The sequence below is a fragment of the Globicephala melas genome, chromosome 13 (assembly GCF_963455315.2).
Source record: "Globicephala melas chromosome 13, mGloMel1.2, whole genome shotgun sequence".
Classification (NCBI taxonomy): domain Eukaryota; kingdom Metazoa; phylum Chordata; class Mammalia; order Artiodactyla; family Delphinidae; genus Globicephala; species Globicephala melas.
In genome coordinates, this window is record NC_083326.1 from 89,404,671 (window position 1) to 89,420,406 (window position 15,736).

The window sequence follows — 15,736 nt, forward strand, 5'->3', positions numbered from 1 at the left end:
GTCCCCCCAGGACCGGCTCGGCCCTCGCAGCCGCGAGCCCTGCGTCCCACAGCTGCAGGGGTCCCACCAGCCCCTGGCTCCCCACAGCCTCCGGGCCCTCTTGTCCTGCCTGCACTCTCATGGCTCTCAGCTGCAGCCTCCAGCCTACCTGCCTCCCTGGACCCTGCCCGGCCCTCCGTGGGACTTCTGACACGTCACACGTTAAGATGCAGCCCTCAGTCTGACACCCTGCCATAGCTCTCCCCAGGTCTGCCGCCTGCCTCAGAAACACTCCTCAGCTGCCTCGGCCTGAGGGCTCCCTCTCCCTGGCCCCGTGCCAGACACCCTCAGCGGCACAGCCACCACTGTCTCTCACAGACTCCACCGGCCATGGGGGCCCTGGTGCGTGCACAGCAAATCTGGCCCCACCGCCCTTAAAGCCCGGAGCCCAAAGCAGCTGCTGCAGGCGGCCCAGCCCACGTCCCCGTGCCCCCTGCTGCCTCTCTCCAGCGCCCACTCAAACGCCCGCTCAGACCATCTCAGGAACCCCCCCACAGCTCTCCTCCGCCTGGATCTGAGCTCCACAGGCCCCGCCCCACCCACGGTACAGCCCCAGGCCCGTTCGGCTGAACCTTCACAAGTCAAAGGCGTCCCCAGACCTGTAAGTGTGTCTCCATCTCGTCGCGCTCCCTCTGCGTGGACTGGAGATGCCCTTCGAGATCCACCACCTGCTGACGGGCCTGCGACGCCTCCCTCTGCAGGTGCAAGCGCTGCACCTCCGCGGCCCTCTTCTCCCCCTGAAGTCTGACGGCCTCCTGCCGCTGCTCCTTCACCTCCGAGTCCAGCCTCCTCTTTGCGGCCTTCAGCTCGCCGATGAGCTGGTCTTTGGAGGTGGCGTCCCGGCGGTAGGCCTCCACCATCACCTGCCCAACAGGCCGGAAGCTGCAGCCCGCGGGGCGGGTCTTCCAAGGGGTCAAGCCGTTTAAACAAAAATGCTCACCACTTATCTATATAACTTTCTGGGGCTGAAGATATATATTTCACCAAATCTGTGATACCACTCACTGAGACACACACCTAAACAGGACTGGGTAATGGACAGGGGAGCCATGCCAGCCACTGGGGGCCTGACTGCTTCACTTCCTCGGGGGAATGCGGCCACTCCTTCCCACTCCACTTGCCCTGCCTGGCTTCTGACAGGCACTCCGCTCGCATCTCAAGTGATAAAACCCACCACCGCTTACAACGTCCTCGGCTGCCCCTTCCTCAGACCCTTGGTGGTGCTCTGCACTCATTCCTCAGACAGCAGAACCAGCTTCACTAATGTGAAGAGCCTTATTTCAGTGCTGGGTCGTGGTGCGACATTTTTCAAAGCAACGTTACGCAGGAGTCCCGGCCGCTGTGGAAGCAGCACGCACTCACTCTGATGTCCCAGCAGGGCATGTCCGCATGATCCGGATGCCAACCCCACCCTGAAAATGCACCTGACTTCAGAAGCATAAAAACGGGAGGGGTGAGGAGTGTATCTCAGAATCAGTGAGGTCTCTTAAAAAAGCTGGAGTCTAGCTGTTACCTTCCTCTTGAATTGTTTCCTTCCAGTGAAGAGATTAAACGTACAGGATTTTCTTCATGCACTTGTTTCACAGAAAGCAAGCTAACCCCACGTTCTCACCTTCTGTTGAAGAAACTGCTCCTTTGTCTTCTGTGCCTGCTTTTTCAGGGAGGCAGCTTCTTGTTGCAGGTGCTCCACCTGTGAGGGACACGTGTGCAGACATTACACGGATGGCTCCGGGAGGGCCCTGTGCCTCAGGGGGACACGGGTGCACAGACCTGCCTCTGTGCCTCCTGTCCTAGAAGGGTACAGACGGGTCAGCACCTGCAGAGAAATCGCACCTACTTCCTGGAGGGAAAACGTGCCGACTTCCTCTTGTCCTCGACGCTCATGGAGCTGGATTCGAAGACAAAACCACTCCCGACACTAACTCTACTTCCTCCACACCCTGCAGCTTTCTCGTTCCGTCTGTATTTGTTTACTGTCCACCCACATCATAGCATGGCAGCTCCCGGGTGTGGCGTGCTAGGTCACGTGCGCACACACCCGGACCCTCGGCCGTCTCCCACCCTCACCCACCGTCATGCCGACACGTCCAGGGCGTTGCACTGGGTCAGGCAGTCAGGAAGGAAAGAACCAAAGCCCCACGCTGCTTCTCCCAGGTCTGAGCTCCTCCTCACAGGTGCACTGAAGCTGGTGTTTCTTGGCAGATTACTTTCAAAGCCCCAAACAACTCGGTTCCCAGTTCCCAGCCAGGTATCTACACACCCAGCCACTAACCTAGGACCGGAAGTACCCCATCAGCTGCTGTGGGCCCCTTCCCCAGCTGAGCCCTGGGCCTCCCCCCGGAAGCGTTCTTCCATGTTTCAAAAAAAGAACAAAACAAAGGACCAAACAATCAGCGTTACTTCTTGTATATGTGATTTCCACGCGTAAAAGAGTGACAGCAAACTGCACTACCTGGCTGGACTTGATGGCTAATTCCTGTGTCAACTGCTCTAAGGTTGCTGACGTGTCCTGGGCACCCTCTTCCAGGCATTCTGCCTCTCTATCAAACTCCTCCCTGCCGCTCTGGGCTGCCTGCACAGCCACCTCCAAGACGATCTTCTCGTTCTGCAGGAAACGGATGGCGTCGTCCCTTGCGGCGGCCTCCCCCCGCAGCTCATCCAGCCTGGCCTGCAGCTCGTCGTGGTGTAGCTGCAGGTCCCCGAGGGCCTGCTCCCTGCTCTGCAAAGTCTCCTGCGTCGAGGTGAACTGCTTCAACAGGTCCAGGTGCTCCTGCTGCAAAGCCTCAAGCTGCTGGTCTCGCTGATGCAAAGTCAGCTTCACCTAGGAAAAAAGGAACTGTAGTCAATGTAACCGCGCTTGAACGAAAACACCGCGTGTCCCAAGAGTTTGTACTTCTTCCGTGCTTGGGTTTTAAACAGTCTGGACGATGCTCTGGAGGCAGCCTTCTGCGTAAAGCTGCGGCACAGAAGACCACGAGCTGAAGTGAACCCCCGCCGGGTCTGACGACGTGACGGACAGACCAGCGCCAACGAGCCCCGTGAGGCTGGCCGCGGCCCCAGGGCAGCGACAAGAGCGCCCGAGGGGCTTGCCTGCTCCAGCTGCTGCTCCAGGGCCGCCGCCGAGGCCGCCGTCATCTGCAGCTGCTGTTTCTCCTCTTCGAACTCCTCCAGCCTCCTCTGCAGGTCCTCCTCCACCATCGTCTTCGCCTCCTGAATCTGCACAAAGGCAGCTTCCTGGTCCAACATGTCAGCCTGGGCCCAGAAGACAGAGCATTTTTTAAAAAGCAGGATAACCTGTAGCTACAGCCTCGGCGGGCAAGCCCACCACCCTGGAGAGAGGCCATCGTCCCCGTCACCATCCTGTCCATGACCCACAGAGAGAGGGCCCGAGGGGACGGGGGCAGAAAGCTGGTGCCCTCCCACTGCCAAGACAGGCCACCAGCCGATTCCTCCACCCGTGGCTACCCTGCTGACCCTCGGGCCTGGCTGAAGAGAGAAGCAAGCAGACAGCCCAGTTTTAAGAACTGGGATAAAGTGGTGAATGAAACTCCACAGCCGCCACCGCCGCCACCTGCGTGAAGACAGGCTGTTCGGGGTGATGCACGGCACATTCTCTTTCACAAGATTACTTCCTTTTTTTTTTTTTTTAAAGATTATTTATTTATTTTTGGCTGCATCGGGTCTTAGTCGTGGCATGCAGGATCTTTCGTTGCGACACGCAGGCTCTCTAGTTGAGGCGTGCGAGCTCAGTAGCTGTGGTGCGCAGGCTTAGTTGCCCCACGGCATGTGGAATCTTAGTTCCGTCACCAGGGATAGAACCCGGGTCCTCTGCACTGGAAGGCGGATTCTTTACCACTGGACCACCAGGGAAGTCCCACAAGATTACTTCCGGATGCCACTTGGCAAGACTAGAGACCAGGGGCCGTGGGGTAAATATGGCATTCCTTACGTCCTGACTATGTAGATAAGACGCAACATCTAGGAGTTTTCTTAGGGAAAAAACATTAGCTTATAACTTAGAATTTTTTTAGTTCTTTGACACTGAGCCCTTGAAGCATGTGTTTGACACAACACAACTGTCTTTCATCATCCACGTCATCCGTGAGGACAAAGGAGCACGTGCAGATAAGTGGGGATATGGGAGACCACAGTCACAGAACACCAACCTTCTGTGTGACCGTGAGGTTCTCGGTACACAATGCCAGGATGCCGTGTACCCCTTTTCTTCTTTACTTTTCCCAACAAGCCTATTAAGTAGGTATTATTATCCATATTTAATGAAAAGGGAACAAAGTCCAGAGAGTTAAGATATTAAATCCAGGGTCTCACAGCTGACAAAGACCACAGGTCAAAGCCACTGCATCTCCCTACCCTGGGATAATCCACAGAGGAGGCTGGACACGGTCCTAACCAGTCCACGTGGCTGTTGGAGCGTGAAATGGCAACGCAGGCTGAGGCCGGAACTAGGCAGTTCAGAGGAAGGCCCAGGTTACCTCTGAGCGTGCAGAGATGAGGGAGGGGGGATGAGCATACAGGGAACACGAGGAACAGAATTCCGAAACCTTAAATCACTGCACATGGCTCAAAGGAGTATTTTTAAAGATATGCATACGTACGCACGTATGTAGTACTAATGTTTACGTATAAAAAAAAACCCCAAACCCCCAAACCCCAAGACAACACTGACACCCCGCAGCCCCAGAAGCACGGCCCCACCTCGATGCCCTGGAGCTGGGCGGCAATGCGCTCCTTCTCCTTGATCGACCTCTGCTGGGTCTCCGTCAGCTGGTGGGACAGGGACACATTCTCAAGCTTCAGGTGCTCCAGGAGGCCCGCCTGGCTCATCTGTCCAATCTTCAAAGAAAAACACACAAGTCGAAGGTTGCTAGACTCCAAGCACAAGCACAGCCCAGCCAGTCCCTGAGGCCACCAGGGTGAGGGTCTCTGTACAGCGCTGGCCCCTGGGAGGGCCGCTCCCCAGGACCACCGCCCCCGCAGGGCCTCCCTGCCCACCCTCCTGGCAGCCACCATGACACTCAGGCCATCTGTGTTCTGTGTACTTAAGAGGAGCCAGCCAGCAGCCCAGAAGTCAGCGCTCATCACCCCCACGATGGTGCGGTCTGTTGTAAGACCTACGTGACAGTTCCCACTGAAGGGGCATCCCTGAGCCCCTGAGTCCGGAGGTTAGGGGCCTCAACTGGGCGGCAGGGACAGCCAGGAATCTGCCCATCAGATAAACTGACCCACGGCCAGACACACCTTAGGCCCTGCCCTCTCAGTCCCCGACTGTCCTGGTCACGCACCAGGCTGACCCTGGCCACTCCCAGGAAGTGGCACTGGCATCCGCCCCGGTCTGACCCAGGCCATGCAGACCTGCGAGCACGTCCCTTCCAGAGCCGACGCGAACGCTCCTAGACCTACAGGTGCCCAATGCGACCAGAAGCTGTGAGCTTCAGGGTCTAAGATGGAAGCTGCCCAGAGCAAGGAAAGGCGTCATTCGCCGGGACTTCATCTCAAGGCAACAAAAGAATAAAGACTACCCTGCGTTCTTCTCCAACCTGAACATTCCTGGGACGCTTCCATGTTACTGGAGAAAGAGGGTGAAAATGTACCACACACGGTAATTAAGGAACGCTGACCTGGATTAAGGAACGCTGACCTGGGTGTCAAAGGAATTTGAAAAAAGCAGTTATGGTTCTCAAACTGCCATTCCCTTGGACTCTTTCTCCACTTCTGTCTTCCAAATGCCATTTCTGACTTAGCTCAGGATATAAATCTGGATTCTTTAAATATTTCATGCCTCAAATAAATGCACGACAGCTTCAAAATTGCATTGACTTGCAATTATTTCCAAGCACATGGTAAGTAGAACAAACGCTTATTTATGCTAAGGACGTATTTAAGCCAGGTCCTCTAGCTTAAAAAATACACAACATAAGGACTTCCCTGGTGGCGCAGTGCTTAAGAATCCGCCTGCCAATGCAGGGGACATGGGTTAGAGCCCTGGTCCGGGAAGATCCCATACGCCGTGGGGCAACAACTGTGCGCACGCCGTGCGCCACAACTACTGAGCCTGCGCTCGGGAGCCCGTGAGCCACAACTACTGAAGCCTGCGTGCCTAGAGCTCGTGCTCCGCAACAAGAGAAGCCACCGCAATGAGAAGCCCATGCACCGCAACGAAGAGTAGCCCCAGATCACCGCAACTAGAGAAAGCCTGCATGCAGCAACGAAGACACAACGTAGCCAAAAATAAATAAATTTATTTTAAAAATAGATACAACAAATTTTTTTAAATTCTATTTTTTTTTTTTTTTTTTGCATTATGCGGGCCTCTCACTGTTGTGGCCTCTCTCGTTGCGGAGCACAGGCTCCGGACGCGCAGGCTCAGCGGCCATGGCTCACGGGCCCAGCCGCTCCGCGGCATGTGGGATCTTCCCGGACCGGGGCACGAACCCGTGTCCCCTGCATCGGCAGGTGGACTCTCAACCACTGCGCCACCAGGGAAGCCCTAAAATTCTATTTTGTATATTTGTAGACTTTAGATTTTTTTAAAAAGGAGGATTTGGTGGAGTTAGTACTTTACATCCTCTACTTGAGAAGTAAAGTTTCAATGTTTTGAATATTGTAACAAAAAAGGTACGATATTTTACTTGGATAAAAAAAAAGTGGGGAGATAAAATAAAACCCACAGCAAAATTCAAAAAGAAGACAGGCTGACCAAGGCACCATCAGCACCCTCACAATCGGTCCAATTAGTCCAAACACTGAGATTTGGAGCAAAGTGCATTTCAGCATCTTGCCTACTGCTCCCAAGAGCATGCCTCGGCCCCGGTCACCCTGCAGACCTGGACTCACACCTGTTCCCACTCACGCAGAATTAGAGGCTGACACTCTGGTGTCAGCCTAACAACACAGGAAGAAAGCGAGGATATGGGAATTGAGTGTTCTCTGGGAGGATCTGGTGACCAGGCAGCTGGAGAGCTCTGCCAGGAGGTGGCGTGTGCCGCGCTCTGTGCACGTAAGAAACGCACCACAGGAGGCGGTGACGGCGCAGGAGAGCCGGGGAGCAAGCGGCCCGAGACCCCCGCAGGTGTGGATTTGACAGCTGGGTTCCAACGACAAAAGGCGACCCCAGAGAGGGGACGGGGTGTACGACTCGGAGCGAGGAACACAGGACGTCCCAGAGAGGGGGATTTTAGTATTTAAAATGCTCAAGCAGAAGCTGTGAAACTCCCTGTGTCAGAAGGTCATAGAATGCGGTGACCCCTCCCCGCAGGGCCTCCCTGCCCACGTGGTGGGGTGTGGGCTAGACGGGTGCTCAGCAGATTTTCAAACAACCTATGGGTGAAGTCTAAACTCAGAAAAGTCGCTTCAATTTAGGGAAAAAGCAAGTGTTCACACCAGATGTGCAGCATGAGCCGCTGGCCACGGCAGGGGCTGTACCTGGATGTGGGCCATCTCGCCCTGCAGCCGGACCCGGGCCTCCTGGGCCAGAGCAAGCTGCTGCTGGTACCACTGCCGGACACTCTGCAGGGACGCAATCTCGGCCTGGGACGCCTTCAGCTTGCTGGTCAGCGTAGTGCGCTCCAGCTGCACCTGCTGCAGTTGGCTCTGCAAGGCTGTCATCTGCTGCCGCAGGTCATGCACTGAAACAAGCAAGCAGAGACGCTCAGGGGAGCCCGGCCGCGCCAAAGGTCCCGTCAAGCCGGCTCCGCAGACAGCGGCGCACGCTGGGTCCCCTCCTCCTCGGCACGACGCCTTACATGCAACCTCAAGCGCCGAGCCACAGGTCCCGGGCATCCCGGTTAGGGTCTGGTCACTGCTCATCAACTGATCAACACACAGCCTTGTTTTGCGTGTGCTTCTGCTGAAAGACACCTTGCTCCACTTGCTTTTGATTCATTAACGCTGAACTGACAGTCGACAGCGCTGTGCCTCGTGCCTGTGCAAAGCTTGTCTATCACCCATGCTTTCTCCACAAAGCACATCACGGCCTTCCTGCACTTAGGAACACCACACAGTGTTTGGGGTTAATCGTAAAGAGCAAAGCCACCCCAAAAAGCACAAAAATGTAAAAAACGTGGCACTAAATCGACCATTAAAGGACACTTGTGGTACAAGAGCTGAACCAGGAAGGCTGAGCCTTTTTGCACATCAGGTGACCGCAACCCTTCTCTGCTCTGCACCTATCTGCAAATGACCAGAAAAACCTGTGAGTACTGGTGGGGGTACAAATACATTTAGTGAATCGGAGAATTCACAATTAGCAAATCTACAAACAATGAGATCGACTGTGTGTCCACAACGTTGCCATGGGAGCTTTCTGGCTCAAGACTTCGGCATGATGACGTCTGTGAGTCATCAACAAGCTCAGGAATGGTATACACACTAAACCCTGCTGGTCTGCTGATATGGCCAACACTGTTGAGGGCAGGGCAGGAAGGGGAGCAGACAGGAAATCATAGCAGAAACCCAACTCATAGTACAAACAAAACCAGTCGATTATTTAAAAAATAAATTACACCAGGTATTTAAGAAAACACTTAGGATTCTCATGATAGTTTCCAAAATTTTAAAATAGAACAAAAAGCACGATAGGATCCATGACCCCTGATGTGAAATCCTTGGGGACAGATGTGCCTCAGAGCAGTGGGGCTTTAGGATGGCAACAGGAGCATCTCCCCCGCATCCCCAAATCCCCCAGCCAGCAGACACACCGACAGCAAGGCGTGGGGAGGCTGGCACTGCGCTGGGTGCAGGTCAGTCTGATGCCTGCCGAGCTCTGGTCTGGCCATGCCTTGCAACCCAGAGCAATACAGAACTTCTTGGATTTTATAATTTTCTTAAGGGATTGGGTACCATAAAATGCTCAGAGACTAAAGTCAGTTGGCTGTTTTATTTCTCAGCTGGTGCTTTCCCCGCCCAGGATCCGGATAAAGTTTTTGCCACAGAGGTTTGTCACTTTTCCTTTATTTCATCAGACCTGAAACCTCGTCTCACAAGTCTTACGGCCAAGACTCCACGTCGGCAGACACCGTGGTCCTTCACAGAAGCCCCGCCGCACCCCACTCACGTCGCTCAGACGCCCAGACCTTGGGGACAAGAACGTCATCTCTGCAGCCTGCACTGGAGGACCAGGGTCTGGGCTGACACGTCCTGGGCTCTGAGCGCCATTCTCCCACCCCCTCTCCCCCTCCTCCCGTCAGCACAGTGAGATGTCGTGAGCCCACAGACCACACTTCTTGGCGCCGGCCGTGTGTGGAGCGTGGGCTCTGGGAATGGAGTACGGCGCCCCCAGGATGAGCAGAAAGCACGAGGGAAGGACACACAGGTCCGCTGTGCCTGGCCCACCAGCAACGTTCCCTGACTCCACTGTTCCATCTGTCTATCGTTCCAGAGGGGGTTCCCACGGGGATCCAGCTAGACCCAAAACCTGAACTTATGGAAGGGAAAATAAAGATCTACTACTCAAGTGACGCTTCTAAATATTTTAAATGGCGCCTGCCATTCTGGAATAAGCAGGCAGATCTAGCCCCCAAACACCAATGGACTGAGAAGGCAGAAGAGTGGAAACGATTACTTCTGACAGTCAGGGGTCCGCAGTCCATTTCTAAGACCTAAGCCGCCCCCGATGCGCATGCAGAAACGTGCAGGATTCCTCAAGCTGAGCCAAAAACAACACTACTTTAGGCAAGTGGACGCTTCCTGTATAAATCACAAGGGAGGGTAACCCCCAGCACACTGATGTGACAAAGGTCAGTCCTCAGAGCAGACGAGACAACCCCTACCAGGGGCACAGCCCCTGGGAGCCTGCGCGCGACTGAGGGACAGACATGCAGACGCGGGATGCTCACCTGTGTTGTCCTTGCTGAGGATGCTCCTCTGCATCTCCTCCACTTTGGCCATGAGTCTCTGGTACTGCCCCTCTGCCAACCGCAGGTCGCTGTTGGAGGAGGCCAGGCTAGCATTCTTGGCTTCCAGCATGTTCTGCAGAGCGCTCATTGCCTGCTCGAGGTCCCAGCAAGACTGCTTTAAGGTGTCCACCTCCGAACTGAGCGAGTCCTGCCTCTGCTGGCTGCTGTGGCTGTGCTCCAGCTGTGCCCGCAGCTTCGTGTGCAGGGCGGCCAGCTGCGCTTGCAGCTCGGCCTTTTCTTTAAGTGCCTGGAAAGACCCACACACAGCCACGCTGACATTCAGGAAAATAAGTCGCTTCCACCCTGCGTATTAAGAGGGCTGCCAAAACACAGCCAATGAGACAGAGGAACGTGTCCAACAGGTGAACTTTACAGGAAAGCACCATGTTTTCCAAAACATTCAGTCACCTCTAGCATTACAGTTATCCAAAAAGAAGGGGTTTCTCCAAACAGGCGCAAGAGGTAGGAGGGGTGAATACAGAGTCTGCCTGCTTTCCGCACAGTGGCACCTGGGCAGGACAGCACGTGGGAAAAGCTCTGCAAGCACCCACTCACCCACAAGGACGCTGGAAAACATATTTGTCCAAAAAACAAAAAAGCGCACAAGCATGCACAAACACACAGTGTAAGAATGCCCGGAGTGCTGAGGGGTCTCTAAAAGATGAAGAGCAGCCAGATTCAGATCTGGGGAAAACAAAACCCACAGAAAACGTCTGTGGGGAAAGGGTGCCATCACATAGGAGAGGCTCGGAGGGGCTGCGGCCAGGGCTGCCGGGCGCGGAGCAGCCTGAGGCACAGTCTGTGCTACACGGCAGGGCCGCGGGGACCACTGTCCGCGGCACCCAGCAGGGAGAGGAGAGGTGGGGCCTCGAGAAGCCCTAGGCCCCAGGGGCAGCTGAGAACAGACACTGAGCAAAGGGCACGACCCCTACCCACTCATCAGCACTCATCAGCACTCATCAGCACCCACCCTGAAGTCAGCCTATCAGGGCGTGTACAGCAATTTCAAAATGCAAAGAAGAGCAGACAGCTGCACGTCAACACGCAATAGCAGAAGACCAATGTCGTGAAGACAATAAATTCAACAAACGGAAGAATACCCAAAAAAGTGAGTTAACTGAGCAAACGCAGTAAGATTTTGTAATAAGTATAATCAGCATATTCACAGAAATACCAAAAAGTTTTGCACCCGTAACAATCCACAAAGATCCTGGCTTGGACACAACTGAAGAGCTATTCAAATCCCAGGAGGATAAGGAGGTAAAGTAAAAGCCAGCTAAGGTGCTTCGATTGTTCAGGGCGTCAAACTCAGGGGAGGTGGACATGCACTTGCTGAGGTCACGTTCTACAGGAGGACAAAGTGAAAATCGTGTGCAACTAAAATTAACCCCGACACCTCGGTAATCACCTCTTCAGTTTAGAGTTTTATGTACAGAGTCTGTGTCCCAGGACCGTGTGAACAAAAAAGTCATCAGACGTGAGAAGCACGTTCAGCAGAGCAAGCACTCTCGTGTGCACGGCTCCCCCGCCCGCACAGCGCAGGCTCCTGAGGGGAAGGGAGAGCCCCCTGCCTCGATCTCACACCCCCCAGTGCTTTGTGCTCTCCCCCGTCTCCGTGCCAAGTGCAGAGGATCAAAGGCAGCTGAACTGAGTTACTCTAATTGTTGATCGGAAAGCTGAAAATTAAGGGATGGAAAATGATTCTTTAGGCATATGCTAACCAGACAAAGCAAAATTCGTATCAGAAAAAGTAAAGAAGTACTAAAGGGGCAAAGATGACAATTTCACCAGGCCAGAAAAAGGTGAAATCCACCCCAAAGATTTCATTGCCATGGACTGTTAGGTCTCTGACAGCAGAGCTAGGAAGCCTCCCAGGCAGATCCTGACGGAGATACAAGGAGAAACCACACAGAGCGGAAAACCAGCACACCTCTTTCTGTGGCTGACAAATCAAGTGGACAAAAATGTACAGCTACAGAAGACGAAGCTGCTGCGCTGCTGCTGCTGCTGCTGCTGAAGCTTATTCCTAAAGACACATGTAAAGCTGTACGCACGAACAGGAGCTGCACATTCTTCTCAAAGACATGGCACATTGATACATCCATCAAATCTCCATTACCTGACTAGCCTCTAATGATAAAGCTTCCAGCTGTCCTTCGAGTCTCATTTTTTCTTTAAGAACCTGCAACATTTCATCATGAGTTTCAGCAACAGAGCTTTCCATGGACACGCTGGAGGATAAAGGCACAAAGGATCAGGCAGTGGGAAGATGACCGATCATTGTCTTTCCTTTACACCATCCATACTCTCCAAATTCCACACCCCTCTGCTCCTCTCCCCCAATTAAAAAAAAATAAGTAAGTAAAAAACATTTAGCAGCTTCCCTGGTGGCACAGTGGTTGAGAGTCCGCCTGTCGATGCAGGGGACACGGGTTCGTGCCCCGGTCCGGGAAGATCCCACATGCCGCGGAGCGGCTGGGCCCGTGGGCCATGGCCGCTGAGCCTGTGCGTCTGGAGCCGGTGCTCCGCAACGGGAGAGGCCACAGCAGTGAGAGGCCCGCGTACCGCAAAAAAAAAAAAAAAAAAAGATTTAGGTAGCGAGCCAAAGCTCTTAGGAATGCTACCGATACACCCCCGCCCACAGCATGGCCTTTTCAGCCACCACATGGCCAGAATGTCCTCATGGAGACATGAGCCCCCATCACATCTGTGCAGTTTTAGAGACAGGTCTACACAGATCCTGGAAGGCAGAATATCTTAACACTGCAGGTGATTACTCATTCGACCCAATTCCACTTCTTACAAAGAGACAGAGTGCATATAAATGAAGCATTAAAGACCAAGGGGGGACTCGGAGAGGAAGGCAGTGCCTCGCAGGCCCGGCGTCACCCACCTGCTGCAGATGCTGTCAGCCCGGCGCCGCGTCTCCCCATTGACCTTCTGCCTCTGCTCTTGGCGCTCGGCGGCTGCGGCCTGGAGGACATCCGAGATGGAGGGCAGCTGGCCCAGGGCGCTGGCGGCGATCTCCTGGCTGCTGACCCCACAGGGGGCCTGGCGCACGCCCCCCGTGTTCACTGGAAGGCCGGCCGTCCCTCGGGCAGAGACGCTGCTATAGGAGGAGCTGTCACTCTCGGTCCCGTCAGCCTCGGACACATTGTCCCCCGTCAGGGACGCATCCTCCAGGCGGTCATCGGCCTCGGGACACAGGCTGAGCTCAGACACCACTGACGTCCCACTGCCTCGGTTCTGCTCCAGGGAGGCCCTGGCAGAGTCCGGAGCCGGAACATTTCCACCAGAATTCCGAGCGTCTGAATCTTCAGTTCTGTAATCAGCCAGAGACCGAATTTTGCTTGATTTGAAACTTTTTTTCTCCTTAGGATGTGCCAGGAGCCCTAAGCTGCCCACCTTCGGCCCCCGAGGGACGCTGGTGCGCAGGAAGGAATATTCTTTGGTCATAGCCACGGCACTGGCCCTCGGTAAGGTTTCTGGGTTCAACATGAGTTCAGGATCAAGTGTGCTAAAAAGTCTCGTTTTAGTTACAGGTTGACTTGACTGAGAAGGAAAAGAAAGTACAAAAATTATGTTTAAAATTGACAAGCAGCATTCAGAAATCGCCATCCAGAGAGGCCACGCCGATTACGCAACGAGGGCTCCCTGCACGCGGCCGCGGCACGGGCGTCCCGTGCTCTGTGACTCGCTGCCTCCACGGGGCCCCGGGTGAGAGCCAAGCGCACGCCTGACTCTGACCCGACGGCGTTTCCAAACACCCACCAGAGCACGTCCTTCCTCCTCACATCTGCTTCACACAATATTCCTGGCTATCCTCCCATGATAATTCTTTTACATAAACCTTGAAATTTTTCTTCAAGTTAAGAAAAAAGTCCTGTTGAATTAGAACTACCTTAAATTTATAATTACTGAGGGGATAATGAGCCACTTCCCCCCATTTATTTATATCTGTTGCCTGACCCTCGACAGAGGAAGTTATGTAGTGTTTTAGAGTCTAAACCATTTTTGTTGTCATTTAAATTTAATACTTAGATATTTTGTTATTTTGTTGATATTATAAATATTATCTTTTCCCACTAATTTCATAACTGGTGATACTAGGACAACTTGATTTTTCATATTTGTATTTGAAACTGACAATTTCTAAACCCCAATTATTTTAATAATTTTATATTTTTATAAATTTATAATGATAGCAATTTTTCAGTTGATTCTCCAGCATTTTTCCAAGGTGTTACCAACACCTGCAAATAACATTTCTCCTATTTTTTCAATATTTATATCTCTTACTTCTTTTTCTCATATCTTCATGTTAGCTAGAACTTCCCAAGTGGCCTTGAATGAGGCTGGAGATGAGGGGAGACACCATTCCTTGGCGCTGAATCAACAAGACTTTCTCTTACGATTAATATTCTATGTTACTCTACAAAGTTAGTGCAATCCCAAAGTGGCAAGGAACAAGGTGGGCGAGGAGCATCTCAAAACGATGCTGGGATACAAGAGGAAGGATAAATGAGCCAGAGCAGCAAGGAAGAGTTAGGGGCGTGGTGCGTTGGACATGCCAGGCCTCCCAGATGGTAACACACACTATAAAGCTGCCATGATTAGATCCACTGAGAATGAGAAAAGAGTAGGTGGGCTGATGACACAGAACACAGCCCAGGAACTGGTCCAAGCATAGGTGGGGTCTATAGATATTTAAGAAGCACCACAATAAGGTAGCATTCCAACCAGTGGGGAAAAGAGAGACTACAAAATAAGCAATTTGAGATAACTGGCCAGCTGTCCACAAAGAGGCTCACTCCCACCTCTCACCTCCATCCAAAACATTGCAAGTGGATTAGATTTACACAGAAAAAAACACAACTTTTTAATACTTTTTATACTATCTCTTACTTATAGCATAAGAAGAAAACAGAGGTGAATTTACTTATATCCTTCAAACGGGGAGATCCTCTCAAATATGACATGAACCCCAAAAGAAGTAACAGCAAAAACTGAAAGTTCTGACTGTAAACATTCAAATCTGATGTGCAGGGAATTCCCTGGCAGTCCAGTGGTTAAAACTGCACTTCCGGGACATCCCTGGGGGTCCAGTGGTTAAGACTCCGCACTCCCAATGGAGGGGGCTTGGGTTCAATCCCTGGTCAGGGAACTAGGTCCTGCATGCTGCAACTCAGAGCCCACATGCCACAACTAAAGAGCCCGCGTTCGGCAACTAAAGATCCCGCATGCCACAACGAAGAGCCTGCACTCAGCAATGAAGACCCCATGTGCCACAACTAAGACCTGGCACAGCCAAATAAATAAATATTTTTTAAATTGAATTAAAAAAAAAAAAGACTGTGCTTCCACTGCAGTGGGCACGGGTTCGATCCCTGGTCAGGGAACTAAGATCCTGCAAGCTGCGCGACACAGCCAAAAACAAACAAACAAAAAAACTGATGTGCAGCAAAAAGTATGCCAGAAAAGAAGTCACGGAGAACTAAGAAGAAATTGTTTGCAAAAATACTAGAAGGGGGTAACTTCCTCATATACAGTACCAACATAACAAAAAGACAACCAACAGAAAGACAGACAAAGACCGACAAAGACACCCAAACAGCCAACACGCAAAGAGGCGCTGACTGTTAGGAAGTACTGGGTTTTTTCACCTATCAGAGGACGAACATTCAATTTTCATTATTTCTAATGCTACCAAGGATCTTACAGACTGCTAACCGGAATGTAAACCAGTCCACCCTACGTGGAGGGCAATATATATCAACTAACAT

General features: G+C 52.7%; 1 protein-coding gene across 4 annotated transcripts in view; it reads right to left on the reverse strand.

Moving 5' to 3' along the window:
- Positions 1–15,736, reverse strand: part of GOLGA3 (golgin A3) — a 44,936-nt gene that overhangs the window by 16,003 nt on the left and 13,197 nt on the right. For 3 of the 4 annotated variants that reach the window (XM_060310148.1, XM_070046930.1, XM_030859884.2), the window contains exons 5-13: positions 12,847–13,505; positions 12,073–12,184; positions 9,894–10,200; positions 7,483–7,685; positions 4,756–4,893; positions 3,130–3,291; positions 2,492–2,860; positions 1,652–1,729; positions 639–902 (exon numbers count right to left, since the gene is read on the reverse strand). In XM_060310148.1, the coding sequence (XP_060166131.1) occupies positions 639–902; positions 1,652–1,729; positions 2,492–2,860; positions 3,130–3,291; positions 4,756–4,893; positions 7,483–7,685; positions 9,894–10,200; positions 12,073–12,184; positions 12,847–13,505 (2,292 nt within the window). The remainder of the gene's footprint in view (positions 1–638; positions 903–1,651; positions 1,730–2,491; positions 2,861–3,129; positions 3,292–4,755; positions 4,894–7,482; positions 7,686–9,893; positions 10,201–12,072; positions 12,185–12,846; positions 13,506–15,736) is intronic. The other variant, XM_060310150.1, reaches the window with a different exon arrangement.